The 27,704-nt window shown below is 40.6% G+C and overlaps 1 protein-coding gene across 1 annotated transcript in view; it reads left to right on the top strand.

Annotated features, from left to right (window-relative positions):
• Positions 1-27,704, top strand: part of WDFY4 (WDFY family member 4) — a 143,326-nt gene that overhangs the window by 113,868 nt on the left and 1,754 nt on the right. The window contains exons 50-60 of the mRNA XM_068398245.1: positions 272-389; positions 1,093-1,202; positions 6,479-6,632; positions 8,224-8,315; positions 14,603-14,815; positions 15,341-15,488; positions 16,468-16,625; positions 17,709-17,867; positions 21,769-21,948; positions 24,800-24,982; positions 25,598-25,685. Of these exons, the coding sequence (XP_068254346.1) occupies positions 272-389; positions 1,093-1,202; positions 6,479-6,632; positions 8,224-8,315; positions 14,603-14,815; positions 15,341-15,488; positions 16,468-16,625; positions 17,709-17,867; positions 21,769-21,948; positions 24,800-24,982; positions 25,598-25,685 (1,603 nt within the window). The remainder of the gene's footprint in view (positions 1-271; positions 390-1,092; positions 1,203-6,478; positions 6,633-8,223; positions 8,316-14,602; positions 14,816-15,340; positions 15,489-16,467; positions 16,626-17,708; positions 17,868-21,768; positions 21,949-24,799; positions 24,983-25,597; positions 25,686-27,704) is intronic.

A 27,704-nucleotide genomic window follows, 5' to 3' on the forward strand; every position in this document is an offset into this window, starting at 1 on the left:
ACAGAAAATCCTTGAGAGCGATTTGTAACCTGCCAGGTTCCTTATTTCTGAAGCTCCTTGTACATGCTATACTTCCAGTGGCACATGCTGCCATTCTCTTTCCAAGACCCATCCCGGTTCTGGAGATGGATGTTTTAGTATTGAGTCTGTGGCCGCCTTGTATAGCTGAAACTTCCAACACAGCCCTGCTGCTATTCAGTGTCACTGAGCTAGTCATGATCTAAGACTTGGCAATTTAAAAATCCACATCTTTGTTGGCTTTGCTTTTCAGACTCTGAACCTTACTAATCCTCGTACATTTCGGGACCTGTCAAAGCCCATGGGAGCGCAGACTGTGGAGAGAAAACGCAAGTTCATCCAGCGTTACAATGAGGTGGAGAAGAGTGAAGGTAAGTGTTTCAGGAGACTAATAGACTGCAGAGGCTTGAGTCCCCTCAGGCCTTTGGGGGGGCTGGTGAATCCCTTGGAAAAGGTCACTCAAAAACTTGCCAGAGCTATGACTAAGGGAAGCACTATGCCAAGGAGATTCTCTCACTTCTGGATATAAACTGCTTGAGCATTCAAAGAGAAATTACTCCTGCAAGAACTGCCTTATGTGCCTTGCACTCCTGCATTCTGTCCTGTTCCGTTGGGCAGGAAGAGATGCTACAGCACGAAGCAATGTTCCCTAGAAAAGACTGCTCTGTGAGCTACTGTACGTTAGTCTCGTCTGTTAGCTAAGCTGCGTGTAGAAGACTGCTGCATGCAGCTTAGCTACCAGCTGCTCTGAGAGAAGGAAACAGGACATTGAGGCTGTTGACCTCTGGAGATGAAGAACTTTTTTGGTACTAATGGAGGAGGGGATTGTCTGGAAAGTTAAAGGCCTTATTCTTCAGAAAATGAAATGTGAAAGGCAAAAAAAGAACATACAGAGATGGTAGTAACTGCACATTACATTCAATGCAAATATGCAATGTGTGCTTTTGCTCACAGATCCTTGAACACATCTGCTGTAAGACCTGTTCCCTGTTTAGTTGTGCTATGGTAACTGGATGCTATGGGCTTGAAATGGTGATATTTTGCAGTGAAATCTGATTTGTGTCTGATTTCCAGGAGACCTGTTAGTCCAGTGCCATTACTGTACTCACTATTCATCAGCAATTATAGTGGCATCTTACCTGGTCCGAATGGAGCCATTTACCCAGACCTTCTGTTCTCTGCAGGTAAGGGGGCAAGATAGCTTCCCTCCTACTCCTCGTTATGAACCATGCAGCACATTATAGTGGCTATATAATGAAGGGGGATTAATTCTTTTGACATTTTCTATATACTCTCTCTGGACTCAGGGCTCACTGAAGGCTCTGTGCTGTGTCTGTTGAATTCAGTGAAAACATCTTAATGGGAGCATGATTGATGCCTGATTAACTTGTTTTTTTCTGAGGGAGAAAAATTGTTTAGTTTTGGTCCTGTGATGCATTTTGTGAGAGCTGAGGCATGTGAATGCCTAGACGAAGTTTTACTACCTGTCTGAACACAAGCTTCTGACTTTGGGGCAGATGAGACTTTCATGGTAGGTATTCTAAGCCCAAGTGCCCATACAGTAATGCAGCTACAGGCAAGAACTTGGAGCTGGCTGTAGTGGCGTAAAGAGCATTCCTGGGCCAGATGAGGATGCACAGGTTCTGGTGGGTGGGGAATGATAGGAATCGTGCGATTAGCTCCCTGAAGGAGAAGTGGGGTGAGACTATATCCAATGCTCCAGAAGGAATGCTTTGGTTTAGTTTGTTCTGAACTTGGCACTGTTTTATGGTGCCAAAAGCACTCACCATGGAATTGAATTTCATGGAAACTGAATTTTGTCCTTACGTTTCCCAGCTGGTCAGCAAACAGGGGCACCAAATTTCCTGACTGTCCTCTTCAGCAGGCAGTTGGTGACACACAAGCACAGACATTAAGGCTGTAGCAGACAGTTGTTACCCTTATTTCTGTAATGTGTCGTGTTATAGCAGGGTGTACTAGGAAGACAGGTCCTCAAAAGTGTATTTTTTAAGGAGTCTCTTGCTGAAATCAGCCTATCCTTATGGAGCAATAGGAGGGAAATAGCTAGGGCAGAATATTCCACACTCAGAGACTGCTGTACATATAGTGAGGGCTGGCCATGCCTCCTGCAGCTTTCCAAGTGCTTTGCTGTTGTGTTGGTGTTTTTCTTTTTTTTTTTTTTAATCAACTAATACAAATAAAGTGCTGTGCTAATTAAGTAATAAGCCCTATGATATCAGCTGTTACCAGCAGTAGCTGATGGGTTAGTGAACCACCTGAGGCAATGGTTACCATTGCACTCTGTGAGCCATATGTTAGCTGCAGCCATGAATGACTGTGTAGCAGTTGTTTCTTGTAAACAGCAAAGGCTGCTGTATCTCACTGGCACACTTTTCATGTGTAACAAGTTCCCAGATTGAGTACCTGCTTTGCAGCTGTGTTTATGTGTGATTAGCAGGTAACCAGCATTTTTGTGGGGATAGTTACCTTCAAAGGCTGCTGAGATCTGAAGCACTCAAAATTTTGTCTGGATGTGGATCCACTGAAACTGTGGAACTTCTTCCATTCTCATTCCTTTGCTCCTATGTTGCTGCATGTTCAGCAGAGCTCATTGCTGTCATTTCCCCCAGATGACTTGGTCCTATGGTGGCTTAGAAATGGCTGTGAGGTGCAGTCAGGCAAACAGCAGACCTGAGAACTGTATGCTCAAATCAAGAGCAGGTTGGAAAAGGAGTACTCCCGAACTTAAGACATTGTAAGGGTGCTGAGTTGGGAGCTGTGAAAGCTTCTCAGCATCTTAAAAAGTAGAAAAGCTATGCTTGTAACTGCAAACTGCCAGTCTGAATGCACGTGACAAGGAAACACGACAACTTGGGTGCACCTGTTGTGAAAAACTGATGTTGGCGTACCATCCTTTTTTTGGAGTCAAATAATTGATTTGCATCTGACCACAGAAAAAGGCAGTGAGGTAGCATTGCCTCTAGTAAGGGAACTGTACAGGAGTTTACATAACCTTATTATTTCACATTTTATTTAAGTGTATTGAGATCTGACTCTGGAGAAAAGTGGGTATGTGCTTTGCATATTTTACTGGAATGGATGAAAGACTGGCTCATCAGACAGGTGCTGGATGGTACCTTCTGCTTCACCTTAGTTAAGTACATCCTAGAATTCCTTTCAGGAATTTGTCTCAGCACCACAAAAAAGCAGCAAAGGTTTCTGTGTTTAGTGTCTTCATTGGGGTCCTAGAATGCCTTTCCATGCCCTCAATAACTAGTGACACATGCTTTTGATTCAACTCAGATTTTATCCCCTTGTATTCTTATCCCACTGTTGCATTTCAGTTAGCAGGCTGATCTTCTTTCCTGGTGTTTACCTCTCAAAGGTACTTATAGAAAACAGGGTTCTTACTTTTCATCATGTCAGTGACTCTTGAGCAGTCATTTAAGCACTGCCTTCAGGTAATTACTTCTCAGCATCTCTGGGCATGTGGTAACTCTTTGCACCTTCATAAGCATCTCTTAGAAACACTTTGAGGTCCTTGAGTTTATAACGCCACCAAGTATCATGGGAAGTTCTAACTTCTTTCTAGAGATCCCTTTGACTAATTGCTTTGTATGTACCCTGCTGAACTGTAGTTTTAAAAAGCATATTTTTTCCAGGATTCCTGATGACAGTGTAAAGCCTCTACTGAAAGGAAGAAAACAAAGAATTACTGTATCTAGCTATAGGAAAGCCATAAGTTTGTCGACTTGCTATCTAAAGGCATAAAGCAATTCTTGATTCTCTTTTTCCCTTTCAGTGCAGTTTTTGCATTCATAGAGAGAGAAAACTCATTAATTCTGATATAAATATATGCAAATAAATTTATTAATATAGGAAATGTGAAAATCAGTTATTGCTTCCTTTATAAATAATACAGGCTTAAGTTTTAAAGATATTACTTTTCTCTAAAATGAATTAGACAGCCAGAGAAAAAATCACATTTTTTCGTGGTGGTAATATCTTTAACCAGATTTGTCACGCTAACAGCGTTTCCTATGTATATATTATTTTTATTTAATACAGGTAATCTTTTTATTACAAATCATATTGTTTCTCAGGAGATTACTATCAGCTCTCATAAAAGCTGCAAAAAAAGATGAAAAAGCATCAATCACCACTAGACACAGAGTGCTGTGTGCAGATTAAATATACAAAGCCCTTTAATATGCTTCAATGAGATACTTGTTAGCTGTTGATTTATTTATAGTCCTTCTTCTACTCTGTTTTAATTTCAATTTGAATTTGACTCCAAGGGTCCCTGCCTAATAATGATCAAGAACAAGATGACCTTGTGCATCAGATTAACTCCAGCTAGGCTTACTCATGTGAGTAGGCAGTTTTTCACTCAGTTCCTTGAGCAGGTGTGGGAAGGCTTCACAATTGTCAGTGGTATAAGGAAGGACATAAAATACAAGAAAGTAAAGCAGAACTATGCTGTCATTTAGAAATGAGGCTGGACCAAAAGCCTGGTCAGAATTCATCTCAGGGGAAACAGCGATGAGGTCTTTCCATCTGCAATATGTGTTGGCTTTTGGTGGGAGTCTATGTCAAAAGACAAGTAAGGAGATGTGGCTTCAGAACTTAGGGTTTATTAACTTCTGTGTTTTGATAGCTTATCCATGAGGGTTGTTTCTCCCTAACAAAAGATACAGCAAAAGTTATTTATTGACTTGCAGTTCCCAGACTCAGCAGAGTTTGTAGATCCAAAGGAGTTGCATCGTAAGTGTCCAGGTACTCGAGGGGTCAAAAGGGCAGTGGTTCTTACCGTCAGAAACCAATGTGGGAGCTGCTGCTCAGGGTTCATCTGGTCCATGGGAGTGGGATTCCATCCTTACATCATGAGGACGCTTAGATATTATTTTTCTATTTAATAAATTACAAGTCAAAGCTTCAGCTGACTGTTATTGTGCAGGACAGCATCCTCCTCATCTGGCACATACAACAATCTACAGGCAGAAAGGAAACTAACCAAAAGCTATAAACTTTTCCTAAGAGGTCAGCCATAGGCAGAACCTGACTGCATCTCGTATTCATTAACAGATTGACTCTTGCACCACCTATGGGTTTTAGTGTCTTCATTCTGCAATCCTGCTGGTTTCTTCTTGTTGCCTAGTGAAGCAGCTTTGAGGATTGAATGGTTGAGGATGAGCAATCATTCATACCTTTTCACTGCACTGCAGAACTGTTTAAAGATACTTGTTCTATCTCTGACAATCTCTCTTGAGCTCTAGCAGTGGGATGTAGAGTTATGTCCCATGATATGTAATCCAAATTAATTAAGCCCAATGAGAAATACCTATATTAGGTATTTCTGGGAGCATGCTGCAGTTGGGCAGCTATACGGCTGCCAGTACCTGAACTAAGTATTGAGAAACAATTTTGTTCTGTCACTTTATATAGTTAAAAAGTCAGCTTTCTTCTGAAACAGCTTGTTTATTCTGAAAAACTCATTCAGATGATCTCAAAAAACTGTTTTCTATTTGGTTATTTCCATTATTGTAGAAATTTTGTATTAAAATAAATCCTTTCATTCTCTCCATGTAGGAATCACTATGTAAAGGTGAACCTGGATTTTCACAAATGCATATAGTATCTGAAATACCATTAGAAAATCCTGTAGGAAATATGGTTCCAATGTAAGGCATATACACTTCATTCAGTGATTTTGTTGTTTTTTTTTTTTTTCTTTCTTCTTGAGGCCTTAGTTCAGAGTGATGTCCAGGGCTACTAAGGCTGCTTTTGTCTAGTGTTTGACTCTCATTAAACTAAATAATATTCCAAATGCTCTCAGGACGTGAGGTAGTTTGTTTCTCCTTCCTTACACACCAATTCAGTTTGGGACCCAGACATTCTTCCTTTCTTCCCCTCCTTATGCTGTCCCTCCTTCCCATAAGGAATGAACAGTCCCTGCATGCTCCTGCCCACTGGGCCTTTCCTGTTTGCCTGCATCTGATGAATATTATTTCAGTGGTAACCCCACCTTCCTCAAAGGTTTTTCTCAGAATTGAACATAAGATTGTTCACAACTATTTGAGTCACGACTGAAGTGAAAACACTGAAGTGTGCCCGCTGCTTGCAAATCACTTTGGGATGAAAGGAATGAATTGCCTTCAGAAGCATTAATAATGGGTACACTGATATTCTCAAGCTGCCCATGATCAATTCTGCTTGCCTGTGTGTTATTGCAAGCTATGCTAAGATTCCAAGCTTTATGATATTCTCAACCTACATATCTACAAATCAGGACTGAGATGGCCCCTAATATAAGATCACAGTAAGTAGAGCTGGGACAGATCTTGAGATATCACCTAATCAAACATGTGATGAGGTGATTACTGCAGAATTGGCTAAGATTCTGCATCTGCTTTTTATTTAACAGAATACTGCAGTCTTTTTGTCTGTCTCCATTTCACAGGGCGGGAGTTTTGATGTTGCTGATAGGATGTTTCACAGTGTCAAGAGTACGTGGGAATCGGCATCAAGGGACAACATGAGTGATGTCAGGGAACTCATCCCTGAATTCTTCTACTTGCCAGAGTTCCTAACCAATGCGAATCACTTTGAACTTGGTAAGTTCTAGAAGGGACTTCAGTGCTCCCCAGCATCCTACCAAGGGAAAAGATCCAGATCACATGTTGAGGGTTGGTCCCTGGACTATACAGACTGATGATGCTCTTTAGCAATGAGAGATGAATTTTTATTAAAATAAGGCTACAAGAATACAAGCTTCTGATATCTGAATGATATCAAAACGATGTTTCCAGCTCAGAAAGGATTGTAGTTCCTATTAGTTACTGTGCAAAGGAATTACACATTTTGTCAAACAAAGACAGATTTTGATATAAGCAATCTAGTTCGCTACTTTTGAAAATTTGGTCTGTGTCATTATATCTATGTGGCTATGAACAATACATAATTTGAGTTTTGGAGACAGATGAATTGTTAAATGGTGTTGGTGAAAGGTGTTTTTTTAAATCTCCTGTCTCTGGTGATTGAAGTTGCCAAATCTCCTCACTATTGTCTTGAAAGGTTCTGCACAAGTCACATGAACTTGCTATATCGTTCCTGGCCTCAAGCAGTATCAAGATCCCTTCTAAACGTACATTGTCTCTAGACCTTTCTGCATCAGTGATGGAGGGTCGGAGAGAATCCAGAAAAAATAGTAATCAGAAATAGGCATGAGAGTCCCGATTCACTTCAATTTACAGGAAATTCACATAATTTGCAATGCAAAGCTGCTTTTTGTAGTGGACACAGGTTGGTTAACAATTAAGACAGAGGAGAGATACCTTAGGAATCATCCTAAATTTGTGACGGCAAAGGCAACTTCACTCACGGTGTTGAGGTCTAGCTATAATTGTACTTAAGATCTCAGTGAAATGAGACACGCTAAGAAAAGAGCAGAATGGGAAAAAGATATTAGAAGATTGTTAAAAGATAAGAAAGAATCAAGGTAGTTTCGTCTTGAGAGGAGGCCAAGAAACAGAGCCTGGCTGAAATCAAGATCCAGAGACTGACCTGAGTGCAATCAAATGGAGGTGTCTGGTGTCTAAAAAAGACATCAGAATCTTGCCAACAGAGAGCAAATATATAGGAAGATTTTACAACAGGCAAAGCCAAGAATCTGAAACTGTTCACTGCTACACTGTAAGGAAACTTGCAGTCCCAGAACCTGAGCCTTAACTTAGATTTGAATTCATCGAGTTGCACAACACTGTGCTCTGATTTAAGAATATATGCTCACCTTCTGAAAGGAATCAGATTGCAAAGGACATGAGAACAGAATCCCTCACAGTGCTTGCTTTAGTAGGAATACTTGGCAGTTAGGCCCATGGGATTATGTATAAAAAGAAAGTTGTGCAAACAGGTTTGTCTTGTCTGAGTTTGCAGTCTGTACTAAAATGGTTTGTGCTGAGGACATGAATATTTTTACTGTATTAGTGAGAGTTACTAGAGCATTTTCTCAGTGCCTTATTACTACATCAGAAATTAGAAATCCCAGGAGAAATTGTTTCTGCAGTGTTATATGGCACTATATTTGATGTAGAACCTGAAACTGCATGTGTGAAAATCACATCAATTTCCTGACTTCAGAAAAGCTGTGTCTGTTTGCAAGGTTTGTGATTCTTGTTTTTAATTCTCCCTTTGTAAATCCTGCAGGCTGCATGCAGGATGGAACAGTGCTGGGAGATGTGCAGCTTCCTCCTTGGGCAGATGGGGACCCCCATAAATTCATTCTTCTGCACAGACAGGTCAGTGAACATCAAGATCTGTGACAAAATGCTGAATTGGTTTCCACTGAAAATGAAACTTTGAAGGCCAGAGTCACAAACCAGAATGTTAGATCCAAATGCATGCTGCCTTTGTGGAGTACATGTGGTTCTGAACTTTGCATGTCTACTTGTCTGCCTAACAATTTACCCTGAATCAAGGCCAACTTTCCAGATGAGGTGAGGTTTGTATCTAGGTCTGTGGCATAGGCCTGTCTCAGCCCGTAAGTGTATGTGAACATAACATAATGCATACACATCGTATTTACATGCATACAGTTCCATTTTGTTGCTAACCAGCTGTGTGTTTATTTGAACTACCTACCTCCATCTCTGAGTCATGCCAGGACTACAGTTATTTCTTTTGTTTTTGGGGGGGAAATCCTAATGTGATTTCCTGCCTTTAATGGAGTCAGCCTTGACAATTTGAAAGTAAATAGCTTTAAGTTCCTGAGACTTACTGCAATTAGTACTATCAATATTTAGAAAGTCTTACTTCTGTATGATGTCACCTCCTATGTAGTAGTGAGTGCAAAGACAATTCTGTATGAATTGTTCATGTTGCACTGAACATAGACTTTGCTGCTGAATATCTTGGTGCAGGTCTCGCTTTTTGCTAGAGCTAAAAAGGGAATGGGCTGTAATGTCTCTGCATAATCTTATCAGATTTCCTCTGACAAAAGGAGTCAATCTGTATTTGTGAGTGTGGGCAGATTGTTGCTGTGTACAAGAAGTGTGATGATTATGTGTGTTGGCATTGGTGGGACTAAACAAATAGCCCATGATTTTGAAGGCATTGCATCATCCTGGTTTGTCAAGTGTACTTTCAGTTTCGCATCGGTGGGTTCTTCTCACCTCTCCTATGCTATGCAGGCCTTGTCTGTGGGAGTTCAGCTTTCGCTTTCTATATAACCTCTTTGTAGGTGATTGCATCCAAACCTGTGGCTAGAACTATCTTCTCAATTTTGATATCTCCAGATAAGCCTCTGCTCAGTTGACGTCTCCAAATGTTGCTTCCTAAATCCTGTCTCTGACCTCCTTACTGGCTGCCTTAACTTTTTATTTCTGTTTTGAACAAAACCAGAGTCATACTCTTGTCTTGTCAATATTCTTTTCTCCACTGTTCACTTAACCGTTGACAGCAACCACAATGCTCCCATTAAGTTACTGTTACTTTCATGTCCCTTGCTTTCCACATCTGTGCTGCATTCACAGTCTGTACTTTTTGTGATTGTCCATACTACTAAATAATTTCTGTGCTTTTCTTGGGCATTGTCTTGGATCTTCGTCTCATTCTTTCTGATGTCCTGATACCTTGTTTCAAGTCAGTACAGAGACAACTGGAAGGGGACCATCTTCATTGTCTGGCATGATGTACAAATCTACTTCCCCATGCTCTTATATTTGGAATTTCTGTATGGCTGCACTCCTCATACCTATAGTGTCTCTCCTTTCCCTCTTGAGACCCTGAACATCTGTTTGATTAATTTGTTCTGGCTTCTTCTTATGTCTCCTTATCCCTGCAGCCACCTGAGTGCTGTCAGTAGTTTAAAAAAAATAAAAATCCTTTATAAGCTGATCTGTGGGCTGTGAATCCATTCTGAAGAAAATTTTCGTATATTAAACCAGTTTTAAGAGAACAGGCTCCTGGTAGTGTGCATCATCTGCATATCTTGCTAAGAATTAATTGTTTTTAAAACATTATGTTCCAAAGACAAGTCAGTGCTTTGTAGCACCTGCATCCTGTGCTGTGTCTATAGGTTACTGATGCTACAAACACTTTGGCTTGTGAATAATACTGAGTATGAGAGTGTGCCTGTTCAACTCTGGATTCATTCACATGTGCTCAGGTTACTCCTGTGAGTGAACATGGATATGATCTGAGCCTGTGCTTGTCTACTTTTTTGCTTCTTTTTTTTAGGACTGTTGAGCATATAGTGATATATTTCATTTTTTGGTTTAATCAAGAGGCTCCCTTTAGTCTCTATTGTGAATTTGTTACGGTAACGATACACTTCAAATGTGTATCAGAACAATAATTCTAAAAAAATATTTAAAAGAAATTAAATTTCTGTCTTACTACTTCACCTGTTTTGAAATCGCCGACTTTTGTATATGCTTATTAAAAATGTTGTTTTCAATCATTTTGAAAATGTGATTGAAAGTAGCCACCAACCACTTTTTGCCCCAGAATCCTGACTCAATACATAAAAGCTTCTGAATTAATGCCATTCCAAGTTGTGTGGTGTGGAGAATAGCTGCTTACTATTATTAGCAGGTCTCAAGTGTCTCCGTGCCTAGTAGCTTGACTCAGTGGTGTGTTGCCACACAGCTTAGTAACCTAAGCCAGTACACTGAATTTACAGCATATTCAGTAACTAGTCAGTCCCTTTACAGAAGCTACATTAATCTTCTTGTTCTTTGTTTTACATTGTATTTCTGTAACAGTTACATGTGCTACTCAGATAACAGCCCAGTATTCCTGGGCTGACAAGTGCACAGTGAGTAGACCTGTCTGGGGAAAAAAATGTACGAAAGAGTTTTTCACCAGAAAACTAGTCAGGTCGAAATGGGACTGTGACAGTAGTAACAAGAAAATGTCTCAATAAATCATTTCAACTTTGTGTCTTTGTTATCAAAACATTTCAAAATGATCTTTTCATTGCAATGTTTATATTAGATTACAGGCTGAACTGAAAATATTTTGATGTACCTGTTATAACTAAAAATATATGGTATATAACTTCATTATTAATAAAATAAAAGGATTGCATTTTTTCCAAATTTAGAATTGGGGGTAGGGGGTGGATTTTAATACATGAAAAACCTTGAGAGTTGGGCTTTTTGTTATGATTTAGAAAGCAAACACTATTCAGTGTCTGAATTTACCCCAGAACCTAACTTCCATTTTTCATTCAGACTCTGTCCCCTGCCTTTTTGCAACTTATTAGCTTGAGAGGATATGGAGAGAATGTTTTTTGCCAAAGAACTGAGATGCAGAGTGATTAAGAGCCATGTTCAGACTGCTTAAGCTCCTGTACGTACACAATAATAGGTGTTACTGAGTCAGGCATCTCTGAAGGTGCCTAGAGAGTGATTTAGAAGCTCAGAGCTCTAGTCACACTGAAAGGCAGTGAAAGGGAAGAGACACCTGAGTTTTTGTCAGTGCCCGTAACCACATGATGATACACTTACTATGAGGAAGGAGATCCTTGTGTAAGTGTTGTGTGCACTGCAGGCTTGATGCTCAAAGTATAGTCCTTGCTAAAATGAAGAGTTGAGCCTAGAGAGTGCCCAATCCCTTCCCTTGCAGGGAAGCAACTCAGTGCTACCAACTGCAAATAGGTTTTGGCCACTGAGGTCGAACATGCAACAGTTTCCTGGTATTTCCCAATGACTCCAATGAAGGCATGTGGGTTTTGGGATGCTCTGAGTCCTTTCTCTACTCTGTCTCATGCTATGTCTGTGACTTTCCAAGGTGCCTAGTCTCTGTTCTCCAGTTTCCCAAACATGGCAAAGACAACGCTGTCCTTCCCTAACAGAGGTGCTACAGACAGAAGTCCATGGATGCCTGAATGCTGCTGCAATTTTACACTGATGTTTTTTAAAGAAAGATGTAGGGAGAAATGCTGTCTCTTATATTGTGGCTTGTTTGGAGTGTAAAGTACTGAGCTGTGCTCCTTACTGCTTGTGTAATCGTGGACACTCCAAAGGCACTTAGATACAATGGGGAACATCTGCTTTCACCTTGTAGTTTGGAGTAAGGTTGCAGTTTGGAAATGAATTGATCAATCATCCCTGCATAGCATGGTTTTGCTCTTGTTGTAGAGCAATCTCAGATTGTGTGAACTAGATTTGTTTAGGATGAAACTAAACCAAAAGCTGCACTCCAAATGCTGGTGGCATTCAGCCTGTGGGAGCAGACTAGATCTAGTTTGAAGTAAAGCCCCCACAGTGCACGTAATGTGGATACTGGGCCCTCTCTACCATCTGTTCTGTTCTACAGACCTGCTTCCACTGAGCTGCACTGTTTGATAACATTGGCACAGCTGATAAAGCCACATGACTCTTATAAATTAATTCAAATCGCAAATAGGAGCAGTTTAGCAAATGAAAGATCACGTTTATAGACTTGTGTTCTTAATGATTTGCCACACCTGATCAGACCTCACGTACAGTCGGTCCAATATTCTCTCTCCAGTCATAGCTAGTACTAGATGTTACACAGGAGGTTGCAAGAAATCTTGCTGTGGAAAGTAAGTTGATTAGCCTGCCTGGGAAAATTCATCTAACCATGAAGTAAAAAAATAGAGACTTTGAATTCTGAAACGTAAAGGTCTCTATCTCCTCTGAAATCATCCACAAGACTGGATGTACTTGTTACTGGTATCATGGTCATTTTTAGAAGGCTTCACAGTGAGTTTGGTGCTTTAAACAGATCCAGGCCAACACTGTTCTGAGGTTCGTCTGTTGCTTTAAAGAATAAGAGAGCAAAGAACTGTTCTTCACATAATACTCTGAGTAGCTCCCTGTTTCATGTTTAATAAGTTAGGAATCTAGTCTACTGAAGAAATTTATTTACTTCCTCCTTAGACCAGAAGTTCTCCCTCCCTGGCTGAGCTTGTCATAGTGCTCAGTGAAATACTGAGAGGCTGCACAGTTGCAGCTCTGTTGGTTGCTTTGTTTTGCTCTGGCAGTGATACCAGGCAAAATTTACAGTTTGTAATTCATGGACTAACTGCTTTTATTAATGAGGATGAGTTCTGAGTCTGTTCATAAGTGTTTTCCTGTTGTTTGCAGGGGACAGATTGTATGCTGTGCTTGTTCTCTGAGCTGCCCTGTGATCGTTATAGCTGTGGGCAGGGTCATTTAAACCAGCTGCACTGGGCTAACTGTCTGCTCTGTGAAATGAGCCATTGTTCTGGATCCCATTATCTTGTTTATTTCTGCTGTGCTTTGGGTGGGATGGTCTGCTTGGGAGACCTTTAACTGAGCATCAGGGAGTATTGCACAGTCAAATGATTTGGAGATAGGAAAGTATTTTTAATAATGCTTAACACTGCTGCTTGAATCATTGGGTAAGGCCATTTGAGAATGCACAAAAATTTGTTGAGGCAGGTGATAGCAGGGGCAGTAGCATTTAGTGAAGCCTCATGGGTAAGGCTGACTAACCTGGAGGTGGGCAAGGGTTCAACTCAAACTTGTGTCCACTGCTTATGAACTTGCTGTTTGGGTCTTCCAAGCACAAATTTTCTGCTATGATTACATTGACCTTTCTAGGGAGCCCACATTGGGTTGGATATATTGCCTTGTAGCATCTCTCCCCGTCTTTTCCAGTAGTAATTGTTTCTTCTGGTCCCATTAATCCACACACCTGTCACTATGGGTGGCAAATCTAATCAAAGTTAACCATTTCTTATTTTGGGGAAAGAAGTTCAGACCCTGAGCTTTTCCAGGATGAGGAAATCTGGTGCTGCAGCTGTCTCTGCTTAAGCCCTGTGAGGGTAGCAAAATGTTTGTTGATTAAACCCAAGCAGCCTTGAAGCTTCTGTCATACAGCTGCCCTGCTGCACCCCAACTCTGCTATTGCAAAAGACCTTCCCTGTCTTGGCTTGCAGCACCCCTTGCCATTTCACTACAAGCTCTACATTCTCTTTGCTGGTTCATGGCATGCAGCCTCTCCTGCTGTATCCTTCAGACCCACCCCTCTGCTAGTCATCTCCCTTTCCAATATATGTTTATATGTATCTTCTCAAATAGTCTCTGCTACTCAGTGTGATTCATAACCAAGGCATATTTCTACAAGTAGACTAGTACCTTAATTCACCTGTAGTTTGTCTATAGAGCAAACTGGTGGTACCAAATGCTAATGTTTTGCTCTTTTAAACCATCCTGTGTCAGTAACAGTATTGGTGAAGACATGATAGCACAGGCTTTAATGTGTGCTGAAAGCTGGAGAATGTGCCAGGATCTGTGGAGTGCTTGCACTTTGCTTTGTGGAACCTGCCTGTGTTGTCTCTGAGCATGCTGCTCCCGGTGTCTGTTAAGTCAAGCATGCTGCACCCTGTCCTTTCTTTTCCTATGGGGATCCACCTTTCATCTCTTTGGTCACATTTTGTGAGGATATGCTGGCGATGATGGTACTGGAGGAACTGAAAGTGTGAAGATTCACTTGCAGAGAATTTAAGTCTCCAGCAGGGATTGGAGAGTGGTAACACATTTGTAATGGATACACTGTACTAAATTAATTAATTTTGTTTTGGTTTCAGGCACTGGAAAGTGACTATGTCAGTGCACACCTCCATCACTGGATAGATCTGATTTTTGGCCACAAGCAACATGGCTCTGCTGCAGTGGAGGCAGTTAACACCTATCACCCTTACTTCTACGGAGACAAGATGGATCTCAACAACATTAAAGATCCTCTGATTAAGACCACCATTCTGGGTTTTATCAGCAACTTTGGACAGATACCAAAGCAGGTACCACTTTATCATGAGAGTAGAGAGCATAATTTATTTTGATCTTGTAGTATTTCAACTGGAAAGCCAGAATAGAAGCTTAAATCAGAGATGTTTTCTGGTTTAAATCTGCTGAAAGATGGGCTATAGACTTCTCCAGATTGTGTACTACATCAGTATGCACCCACACACGTGTGTGATTCCACTTTCTAATCATGCTGTTCCTGTTGTATGCCATACAACTGTGGCATCAAATCTGGGTTCTGCTACTTCAGTACAGTCACATGAGTAACCACTAGTTTGGGAATGGGTACAGTCAAATAAAAGCAGCTCTAAGTCTCGCCTATACTTTTCTCTCTTCTCCTGAATCTCTGGGATTAGCTTCCTATCTCTGAGGAAGGGATGTAGTCTGAAAATGTAATATGAGTAAGATTTTGTTCTAATGAAGAGATTCATGTGTGACAGTCCTGGATTCTACGATTGATGTCTCTCCTGCATGATCTGGCAAATAGAGATTAATTTTTCAATGCCATTCCTTTGTTCTAGCTCTTCAGGAAACCACATCCATCCAGGAATGCCCAAGGGAAAAGTTCATCAGGAAGAGAGACTGTGCTGTCCCTTCACTCAAGTGGAATTCTTCCTCCTTTTATGTGTAGCCTGCAAAATCTGAAGCTCTCACCAGTTACAATAAAAGGTGCTGCAGGGGCTGTGCTCCATTTTCTGAGCTAAGTACAGAATTCTTGGATGGGATGAATCTGTATTTCAAGAGCACAGAAATAGTCGCACAGAAATACAGAAATAGTCGCACAGAAATACAGAAATAGTCGCACAGAAATACAGAAATAGTCGCACAGAAATACAGAAATAGTCGCACAGAAATACAGAAATAGTCGCACAGAAATACAAGTTTTGTATGAGTTGGTACAATCAAGATCCCTTCTGCCAATTATTTGTGTGTGTGTATTATGAGCGTGCATTGAAAACACTCAAATACTCTGGAGAAATCTTGAAACTTCTGTTGTAGAGTTCAGAACATATTTTTTTTTTTTAAGACACCTAAATCTTTTCTCTCTTCTACATTCTAAATATGTCAAGTTGAAACATAAAGCTCACTTTTCCATTTTCATTCTCTCTGTTTATATTCAATAGCAAAGTAAATACTGTCTGTCTTTCCCCACTTCATGATCTTCAAATCTTTTTCTTCATCTTTTTCTTAGTCTGCTACTTTTCTTACCGTGGAGAAGCCTGGAAAATTTCAGTGTCTCTACTTTTTCATCCCACGGTGGTGTTCTTTACACCCCACATCTTTGTGGGGACAGTGGGCTCCTGTAGCTGTGCTACAGAGGCTATTGCTGACTTCCCTGGCATCCTCCGTAGTGCATGGCATGAGGCAGTCTGCCAATGAAAAGGAGCTTAATGACACTGCAGTTAAACCCCCTCCTTTGAAGCACGTCACTCCCTCTGCATGGATTTATGTGGTCCATTGGAGAGGAGTGTTTCCACTATCCTGTCTGGAATGTCAGTTGTAGAGTGGACTTCTGTCTGTGGGCCTGGACACAGCACTGAGCCCAGTTGTGGGAGTTGCCATCCTTGCCACACAAGCTGTGCAAGGAGGAAAGTTAAAATAAGTGCTCTAAAACCAACAGAATTAAATATGTTCTCTGTCTTGTCAGACTATCCCAAAGGAGCTGTTGGGCACATTGTTCATACTGAGAAAGGCATTCTCGCTGTCGAAAAAAATAAAGTTTTGATTCCTCCTCTTTGGAGCAAAACATTCTGCTGGGGATTTGAGGACTTCACCTGCTGCTTTGGCAACTATGGGTCTGAGAAGGTAAATAAGAAAAAGTCTAAGCATTCCAGAAATGAATAATAGGTTGTGGTCTTTGGTTGGTTTGGGCACCCATTTCAGAGGCTGTTGGGGAGCTGACTGCAGAGGATGCTGTACAGGACTTTCTCACAGTCAAACTTCTTGAGGGAATCGTAAGTTGGATATCCCAACAGAGTACAAAGTCATTCTACACTGCTCAAAAATGTGGTATTTCTCCCCTAAATTATCTCAAGTTTTCCTTCCATTGACTGTGTTGTCTGTCAAAATGAAGGAGAAACCCCATTTCATAAGTCGTAAGGACAATACAAGGTCTCCTGGCCACTGATTAGAAATTTCATTGTGCAGAAATTTCTACTGGAATTAAGATAGGACCATCTGTCAATTCCCCTCTGGCTCCCAAGCTTAGCCCAGTGCATTCATTCAAAATAATAATGTCTTCTATTCTAGAAAGTTAATACTCTTATTTCTTTGCTGTTAAAAATCAATGGTCTATGTCATCACACTGCTTGTTAGGGCACTTGACAGATCCAGTTTCTTCCTTTACCATAAACACACTGATTTTTGGATGTGTTTGGGACAATGTTATGACACACAAAGATATCTGACTTAGCTTGGGTACCAGAATAGCAGAATATGTCATTCAGCAAGATAGAGACGAGTATTTGTGCAAGCCACATCATTATGTTTTTACAGACATACCCACAGTCAATGGAAATGGAAAAACCATGAGTTGTATTTTACTTTCTGCTCCCTGTATACAATTATTGAAGAATATTCTCCATTGATTTCAATTAAAAACAGTGTAAGAGGGATTAGGACTCAGGTCTCTTAAGTCATAAGACACTGACCTTTGTCAAGCCTTCCTGTTTGGCCCCTGGAGGATGGCACAGCTGCGTGCAGCCACAGCTTGTGCGTGTACATGTATACAGCTGTGCTGTGAGCATAGAGACTGGTTAAGATGAGCTTTTCTTTCCTGGATTTGAAGAAATGGAGGCTCAGTTCTTAAAATTGAATCTGCTATTTGGTATTAATAAATGCATGGTATCATCAGATGAGCATTTGACTTAAAGCTGCTTTCTTGTACAGAGCGTGACTACATTTGAGTGCATGGCAGACTGGGGAAAGTGCCTCTGCGCTGTGTGTCCTTCAGCAACTACCATAATCACAGCTGGAACAAGCTCAGTTGTGTGTGTCTGGGAACTTTCGTTGGTCAAGGACAAAGTGAAATGTCTAAACTTGCGACAGGTCAGTACTGTGGCTCTTTTGCTATAGAAACTTAATGAAAACCAAAAGATTGATTTCTTTCTCTGATGACTGGCAGAGGAAACACCTTTGGGTGAATCAAGAAGGCAGAAAAAACCCCTAAAAATCAGCAGTATCATGTGACAGCCTGTTATCAGGTCAGGAGCTAATAATATACCTTATACTCACAGCTTATAGTTATGAACTCTGCTTGGGTTTTGTTTTTTCCCCCTTTGGTAGCAGTTCCAAAGTTTATAATGATCAAAGAAACAGTGAAGATAAAGGCATATGCTCTCCTCACTTGAAGTGCAGCCAACCCTTGCATTATTTTCGAAAAACCAGTATCACCTGGAGATGCTTATTGTTCTTTCTGGGCTGCTAGAGCAATGGACAGGATCTCCAAAACACTTTGCAAACTTGCTATGGAGTTGAAGGCCCAGCTAGGCAAAGTTCTTGATTCTTTCCTCTCAACCTGAATTCAGAACATAAAAAGTTTATCTGTCACTTCATGACGTAGGGATGCATCCAATAAGAATGATAGAGTTTGTGTCCTCATTATCCAGCGTCCTTTAGTGGTTGTTGATTTGGATCTCATGTATAGTCATCAAACAGTTGTATAAATGCTATTTCATTTACAAAAGTGAGTTCTCGTGCAAGATTTGTGTGGTTCAGCTATGGTGAGTTCTCAGCTTTACAAGTAAAGCTAGAGTACACCTCTGTCATATCTGAAAGGCATCATGGGACCCTTTTTCCCTAAGAAATCAAGAGACAGAAAACACTCTGCTACTTTTAGGTGAACTAATAAAGGGTTCACTGATCAGTAAAGTCTACAAGTGTTAGAAGCTTCTTCTGTTCATTTGCTCTGGAGGGATATTCAGGTGATATTTCAGTGCTTTTCTGTCATTAAATGATGTGAAAACTTCAATGTCTGTTGGGATGCCAGAGAAGTATTTAGATCTTCATTTATCTGAAATTCTTGTTGTTGAAATTAGGGGTGGAAAGTGTGTTTAGAGCAGTCTCTCCTCTGAGGCTTATGTTGTTTCCTGCTTGAGAAGAAGCCAGAAATATGAGAGAAGAACGTCACTGATGACCTTTTGATCTGGCTGGTTATTATTCCAAACCAGGACATGGACATAGCAATGGAAGAAATAGCAGTAGAGAAAAGCATAAGCAGTAATCTTCATCAACATCAAAATGATACCAGGCAGAGGATCAGTTTGATTTTCAGGCGACTGTTTGAAGAGACTGTCTTTTATCTCCAGTAGCATGCCTTTCTCTTTAACAATCTAAAATCGGCTTTGCTATTGTGTTCCACTGTGATTAATCTGGTATTACCCAAAGTCCACAAAATGGCATGAGGTCATGCAATGACAAATTCTGTATTTTTTCCTTCTCTTTGCTAGCAGAGGCTTTTTTTTGATGACTGTCTGGCATAAATGTAAATTTAAACTATGGTTCTAAATGTCTTCCAGTGAATTACTTGCTGCTTTCATGTAATTTACTGTTTCATGGTGGCTGCTTTTTCTGCTGAACAGAAAAATTCTATCATCTTCCCTGAGAGAGCGAGCTTTGCTTAAGTAAAGCTGATGTGCTATAAAGTGTATTCTATTCACTTACTAGCTGTCTCATGGGATTGACACATTCTGGGTTGGAATGTAGTAAAGTACAGAAACTATATTTCAGCAGAAAAAGTCACTTTCCCTCTCTAGCAGGGGCTGCTTCCACAGTTTTGTGAAACACTAAAGATTGAGCATAATAGCTTCAATATTGATCCATGCAATTTACTAGTTCCCTTAGTGTTCATGAGCAGAGCGATCCATGCGATCCAGCCCCTAGAATTTCTGGGCCAAATGAAACACTAGACTGTGAGAAGCATCTGGGCAAGCAGTGCTGTCTGCCACACAGACCTCTCAGGGAGGTGTTGAGCATAGCTGTGAAGTGTCTATGTCCAGCCAGTCAAGCCAGTCATGTCTATGTCAGCCAGTTAAGTTGGATGGTCAAACTTGGTTTAAGTTTTCATTAGACTAAGCATTCCTCCGGTGAAGCTGGTCTTTTTTGTCTTTTGATATTTATGCATTTACTGTGGAGATAGGCCTCACAGTTCGTTCTGCAGATATGCTGCTGGATATTTCCCATTAACAAAAAACCTGTTGGTCTTTGCAGAGCAATAATAAGACAGTAGGGAGCTAAAAGCATGCAACAGTTTTTGCATGAATATGCATTGAGACACTGGTGGATTAAAGCTGAGATTATAACAGGGTTTAGCTCTAGCCCTTTCGTCGATGCTCAGCTTGTATTTAAAGCACTTCACTGCAAGGTAGTGAAGTGGGTTAAAAGTTCACTTAAAGTTTCTGGGTTAAAAGTTTCTGGGTTAAAAAAAAAGAAAAAAGGGCTTTATTAAAACTTTTGGAGGAGCTTAGCTTGGCTTGACTTGGCAGTTTGGATGCTGTCACAGTGGGTATGTTTTCTTTCATGTTTTGGAGGAAGGAGAGGAAATTTGGAGACCTTAAACCTGCATTGTTCCAGCCCTTTTTGGAGGGGGAGGGCAAAAGAAACTGTAAGAGACTGTTCTACAGCCAGTCCAAACCTATTGCTGAGCCTCCTTTTCTGGGCTTAGTTGAGAGTGTTTCTGACCTCTGAAAACCACTGTTGGAGACCCCATTTTGTGCCAGTATTTTTAGTCGACAGTTCTTGTGAATGGGATAAATCACAAGCTGACATTCATCCCTTGCAGTTGCAGGTCACCTTCAGTAGTACATAGCCTGCTGCAGCTCAACTTCTTCACCAGTGGATTAATGTTTGAATACTGTTGTCCTAGTAACCTTGGCAAGTGGCAGCACATGTTAGCCAGCAAGAGTTCAATCTCGCAGTCACATGCTGGAGAAGAGTATGAGATGTATTTGCAAAAATCATCCAGGACACGTGGCTCTTATGGTCCATGCTGAACTGAGACAGACCCTGAAGATTTTATAATTATGTCATGTAGAGAAAGCCAGCAGGGAATATGCATTTACTGTTAAAACCAACATTAAAACTGGTGGGTCTGATTTTTCACAGTAAGGCAGCTAAAAATTGAACCCTGAAAGGCTTTTTAGGGAAGCTGTGAAGGACTTTTCTCTGTTGCCCTCCAGGCTTTACTGTCATTGGTGGTTATGCAACAGAAATGTATACTGCTGTCATTTGAGAATGTTGCATTAAACAATTATCATCAGTATACTTTTATCCATTATTTCTATCTGTGCTATTAAATTGCCTAAAGTGTAGTCTTTTTTCATGAAACTGTTTAAGGCTAAATTAAACTGGGCACTCTTTATGTCTCTAGAACCTATAAAACAAACAAACAAAAGGATGTTGGATAATGATGAAAGAGAAAGGAATTCATATATGGCTTTATGCAAAAATTATCCCCAAATGCTGTTTTTCTTCTTAACTAAAATTGGAAAAATATTAGTACTTGTTCAGAAAAAAACAGAAAGAAAAAACTGGGGAAGGTCACTGAAATACGTCCTGATAAGTTTTGTTTCAAAAATTTTTTTAAATATTGAGAAATAATAATTTCCAAGCATAAACTTTACTTAAAACTGCATGGACTGAAGTGAAAGATGATGTTTTGTTGCTGAGCATAAAGCACTGCCATAGAGTCTAAAATGTATGCCAAGGGCCCTGAGTTAGTACGCAGCTTGGGACAAAAAATTTAGCCTGTTGGAGACAACTTTCCTCAACCAGGAGTTGAGGACAAGGATGCTTCTATAAGATCCTTTGAGATTTCCCCCTCATACCTTTCTCAGTTGTCCAAAGAATGACTAGGTTGCTTGTTCTTACTAAGCAAATGACAGTAGGACTGTTGTTCCCTAGTAAATCAGCCACCCTCTGCTGTGGTTTATTGGTTGCTTTTCCCCACCAGGCTTTGTATGGGCACAGTCAGGCAGTGACCTGCCTTGCTGCATCTGTGACCTACAGCATCTTTGTGAGTGGATCCGATGACAGAACCTGCATCATTTGGGACCTGAACCAGCTGACATACATAAACCAGCTTCCTGTCCACGAAGCAAGCCTCTGTTCTGTTGCCATCAACAATTCAACAGTAAGATCTTCATTTATCATCTTTCTTCTGATGTATCCATGAACATTTCATGATAATTTAATGGGTGCTCTTCCCAACATAAAAACATCCTGAGAGTCTGATACATTGATTTTTTTTTTTCTTTCTACAGAGATTGCTAATAGTGTTCTTAATGAGAGGCGAGCACTAAAAGCAACATCTTAGACTGAGTAGCTAAGTAGAAGCATGTTTGGATGGGTAGATAGCAGGATTAAACAACTTTTTGTTTATGGAGCATGAAGTATTACCCTAGTAGCTCCTGGATTTGGCTCACCCATAACTTTATTGCCTCCATTATTTCATTAATTTCTCCTGACATTCATGCAGCAGAGCCATGTCAGCTGAGACATGTTAGACCTCAGTCCGCCGCCTCAGCTGACAGCTTCCTTACACTTTTGCGGTGACAGTCTTGGCTTTTTGCTTTCCCTTCTACTCTCAGGTGTGGGAGGGGCTCTTGATAAGCAGTGGGAATAAGTCTGTTGTGGTCTGTTCCTGGCTAGAATTGCATGCATGTTGATAGGCAAGTATTCTATTGGATTTTACTGTAAACGGTCTGCATGAGACTTTTTCCAACCTTCCATCTCCCAAAAATGTTGTTTATACATTTGTATTTTCTATCTTTGTTAATACACTAGATGAGGATTCCAGCTGCTCAGACAATTAAAGGCTGGATCCAGTACCAGAGCTTGTACCAAGAGAGGCAAGAATGAGTTCGTAGCAGTAAGAAACCAGGCAGACATTCTCTACTTAGTCTGTGCAAAAATAGCCATCTCATATCAGAGCTTTATTAACCATGCAGTCAGATGGTTAGTAATTGAGGGTGGGAATTAAGCAGTCTGTTCAGTGCCAGCTCAGCTCCCAGCCCAGGGGTCCTGGTTAGTGTAAAATGGCCAGTGGCTTCAACAGGCCAGTTCAGAATACCTTGGTGGTCCCTTATGAAGTCAGCTGAAGCAGGGCCAAGCATTCAGAAATGAGTGGGTGGGCTAGCACAGAGCATGGGCTTGAGACCCCAAGAGGATGTAGTCCTCTCCTTTCTATGTACCCACTCACCATTTTTCGTTGGTAGCTTCTCTTCTGGAGCTGTCCAAAAATGATTTGTGCCAGGAACAGTCTGGTGATTGATCCAAGTGCAGTTCACCAGCTTATTGGAGGGAAAATGGTTAAACTGATTGGACATCATCTGCAGAAAGGTTCATTTAAAAGAGGAAAAACCTTAGGAAAGTATGGCAAACTTCAAGGAAAAAAAAAGATGAAGGGGTCTGTATGTTATGGATGAAAAAATTATTTTTGACGTTAGCAGAACAGGATTTTTAATTCTGAAATGTGCTTTTGTTTAAATTTTCTGTATATATTTATATATTGTAACATGAAGATAGAAACAAAATATTTCCATTGTGCTAAATTAAATATTTTGATTAACACAAACTTATGTATTTGGTAACAAGGTTTTTCCTGGAGAATTCAGAATGTTTTGAAGCAAAGTTTTGAAGGAAACAAATTTCTGAACCACATACTTTTCTGTGAAATAAAAACCCTATAGAGCTCTTTGTTATGTGATTGTTGGTTTTTATATTTGCTTGAGTATCTAGAAGCTCCATTTATGGATCCAAACCTCATGGTGTTTGTATCATGTAGACACAAAACAAAAAGGCTGTCCCAAAAATTTATAAGCTAAGGAGGACTGTAAGTCTTGCTGTAACTAATGATTTCAGTTAGTTCTAAATCCCTGGTCTAGACCTGAAAAACACTGTAGATCATTAGTAAATACCTCGACTTCATGTACTCTCATCCAGATAAGATAGCTGAAATTTAATCTCTTTAATTATTGGCAACTGTTTCGAATGCCCTATCCTTGTTTTATCTTCAGAATTCTGCCCTGCAGTGTGAAGAACCCTGGCCCCAAATCAAGCAATGGTGAAGTATAGCGTTAGTTGATTTAAACCAGATGCATGCTGCTAATTTAAGGGCACGCTGGCCTTCGCAAGAATCAGATGACTTTGCGGACGGTGTTCTATTTAGCTGGTTCTTAGTATGCATCAAGCGTAGAAAGATTAGGTGGAATTTCAGTTAGTAACTTGATCAAAATGCACTTTTGATAAGGTCATTTAAAATTACAGCATTGACTCTTGGGTCTGTGTGTTTCTTGCCTCTAAGGGATTACCTGTGTATGTGCTCCTTACGTGCAGTCTGTGGTAAGACTATGCACCTGCACGGAAGGGAGAGGAGAGATTCAGTTGCAAATGTTTTCTGCATCAGAAGTGCAGCTCACTGAATGCTGAGCTGGTCATTGGTCAAATGCAAAACACAATCTAAAAATGCGATGACATTAAGCTCCCTGTGAGGGGCAGAGGAGGATTGTGAAATCACCAAAGGCTTTGCAGCTAAGCAGGTGAACACCATGTCCTTGTTTAAGAGAATGTTTATTTGTAAAACTTAAAAGAGCCCAGAACTAGGCATTGCCTGTGCACAGTCCCTGTCCCTGACAGCTAGGTCAGTCTCTCAGTCTACTTTTTTACTAAAAGTAAAAAATTTTCTGGAAAATAGAAAGGGAACTTTTAAATAAATGTTTTCATTTAAAAAATGCAAAAAGCTTTGTTTCTGCATTAGCTGGCTAATTCTGAGGCAGTTGGTTTGGGTTTCTACAATGTAAAAATATCATAATTTTTCATGAGAAAAAATGTCATTTTTACTTTCTCTGGTTTACATCATCTGCCCAGAAGCAAAGCAAAGGTCAGAATTTAAGTCAGAGCAACTGTAATTTATAATCAGCACTTAAGAGTTGTGAGGAGGATGATTGTAGGGTTTTGAAACATTGCCTCTTGCTTTGTTACAGGGTAATATTATCTCTTGTGCTGGCTCTTACCTGTATGTGTGGACAGTAAATGGCAAGCTTCTTGCAAGCATTAACACCGCCTGCAGCCCCGAAAGCCGTGTTGTTTGCTGCTGCTTTGCCGAAGTGATGGACTGGGACACACGCAGCATCATCATCACAGGAAGCACGGACGGAGTGGTGAGGGTAGGTGAACGGGTGAGAGGAAAGGGAATCTTGATTCATTGTAGACCAGAAGCAGAATTTTGCATCCTACATGGAGGGACAGAGCTGCTAAAAGCTCATGCCACTTTAACAGGGCAGAAGTTAAAAATCAGAGTAGAATGTTTGTTTCCTATCAACTTTTATCTTCTTGAATGGAGGAGTCTTTGCCATTCAGGAAGAGTTTTGAAAATGTGCTCTTCATTCTGCTGTGGTTTTGAAAGCAAAAATTATTTTGCCAGTCAGAAATACATTTGAGTCTGCTTTCTGAAAGTTGGTTCACAGCTCAGTTTATTAAGTCATACTTTCTCAGGAGCAGGAGTTCACTGCTGGTTCTGCCTCCAGTCAGGTGGGAGAGCTTCCTGAGTTACTGGGACCCTTGTCAGTGTGTCAGGCTCACAACCCCACCAGCTCCCTGCATGCATTTCTCCAGTGTGATGCCCTGCAGCACAGTGGCAGAGGGAGAGACGACTGCAAAACCCTGTTCTAACATTAGAAGCCAAATTTCCACCCCTTGCTGGGAAACAGGCAGCCACATCTCTCTCTTGTTGCATTGTTATAATCCATGCTTTTTCCATTTTTACCTCCTTGCTGGCACAGCTGTGGAAGACTGAATACACCAATACCCCAGACCAAGCTGCTGGACTGACACCACAGAGAGGCACGATGGAAGAGCCAGCCAACATGGGTATGACCACAGGGTGGGCTGTGAACTGCAGTATGATTGTGTGCTGCAGACCTTGTTTAATTGTGAAGAAGAAGAGAGTGTGTAAGCACAGTGGTGTGAAGGGGAGATGGTGCAGGTAACTGGTGCAGTGTTACCATAACCAGCAGCAGAAGTAGTAGGTAGCCACTGCCCTACCTTAGAGACACCTACCTCTGAGCCATCAGTCTCAAGGGCACATCCTGCCTGGATGAAGCTGTAAGCTTGTTCATAGGCTCTGTCATGGGTTCTGTCAGGCTTCATGGACCACCTTTCTGCATAAACCTATGAAACTAATCAGCTGTCCTGACTGCAGAAAGCCCTTTCCCTTGGCACCTCTGCTGATGGCCTGTACTAAAGTATCCTGGCATAATGTCAGAGTGGGCACTGCCAGATCCTGCCCTGGGATGGAACAGGGAAATTTGTTGTCTTTTCTACCTCAAATGAGGTCAGAGGCCCTTCAAACTGGTGGGAGGTCAGCAGCCGGCCCTAGTGCATGGAGTTGTTCATTCAAAGCTGTGCCAAGCTGAACCTGATACCCTGGAGTTCTTGCAGAACTGAGGTTAATAAGATGATGGGGCTATGGTGCTGACTGGTATTAAAACCAGCTCAAGATCACTTCTCTGTTCTAACAAATACAGGAGCTGAAACCTGCCAGGGAGCTTTAAAGGCACATCCTAAATAGCACAGCTTGCTTCTCTTCACAGCACATTTTATAAGAGAAAGGAATTGTGGTGTTAGTATGTATAATTTACACCACTTATTTGCTGTGATCCTCATTACAGACTTTCCCTATTACTTCAATTTTAGGCAAACAATTTGCATAAATATAGAGCTATAGATGTAATATCTGCATAAAAAGATATTATACAGTAATTGGGCATTACCATTGAGATCTTCAGAAGTGCTGTTCATGGAACTTGGCATCTACATTACTTAGATTACTATCTGAAAATATACATACAGAGGCATACTGGAAATGCCAAACCAGATGCCCGTCCTACCTTTTGTCTTGTCTCTGAGAGTAGGCAGAGCCATATGCTTCTAGGGAAGGTGCATGAACACCAGAGATGCTAGATGTGAAATAGTCTGACTGTGGTAGCTATATATTTGGTTTCATTGTGGTCTCTAATCAGATTGCTGTAAAACAAAGCAAAAGACTTAACATTCCTTCCAAAAATTCTTGTAGTATTATGTAGTCATTTTGCAGATTCTTTTTACACGTACAAAAATCCAATTTGTTTCAAGAATTTCTTAAATTCTTACCCATAACTTCCCGAGGCATTTATTTCCATGTCCTGTTTACTCAGGTACAATTGCATAGGAATGTCTGAGCAAAATGAGATTTTAGCTATTTTTAAAATTTATATCTTAAACAGTTCTCTAAACTAGGACTTAAAAGCTGCCCATGGGAGCACAGCAGAATACTTGTTTGTGCCTTTTTCAGAGCGGATCGTAAAAGAAGACAAGCAATGACCAGGCATCTGGTGATGTGTAGACACACACACCTGTTTGCACATGAGCGTAAGGACGCATGCTCTCAGATGCATACAGCAACAGCGTTCTTTAAGAAAGAGTTGAGAGGTGTAATCAAAGCACTGACATGCTCCCTTAAACTATTCAGATGACTTCAGAATTATTTTAAATGGCCAAATATTCCCACATCTCATTATACACATTAAAGAAAATAAAATTAATACAGAACACAGTCATTAAAAAGACTAAAGTAACTATGATTGAGTTATGTGGTTAGGTGTGTGTGTATGTATGTGTGTGTATGTGAAATGTTCTTAGCATTTAATTATTGGTTCTTTTATGAGCAGATTTAGATAAGTTGATAATACCAGGGCTTTATGCAATTTCTTTTTACTAGGCAATTATGGGCTGTATTATATCCTGGCAGCAAGGTATTGTGGGGCATCTTATTAAGCATAGAGCCAGTGAAAACTGATGAACAATTTTGCTGAACTAGGCATGCAATTTAGAAAGCAATAATACACAAAT

This window comes from Nyctibius grandis, chromosome 4, assembly GCF_013368605.1.
Source record: "Nyctibius grandis isolate bNycGra1 chromosome 4, bNycGra1.pri, whole genome shotgun sequence".
Lineage (NCBI taxonomy): Eukaryota > Metazoa > Chordata > Aves > Nyctibiiformes > Nyctibiidae > Nyctibius > Nyctibius grandis.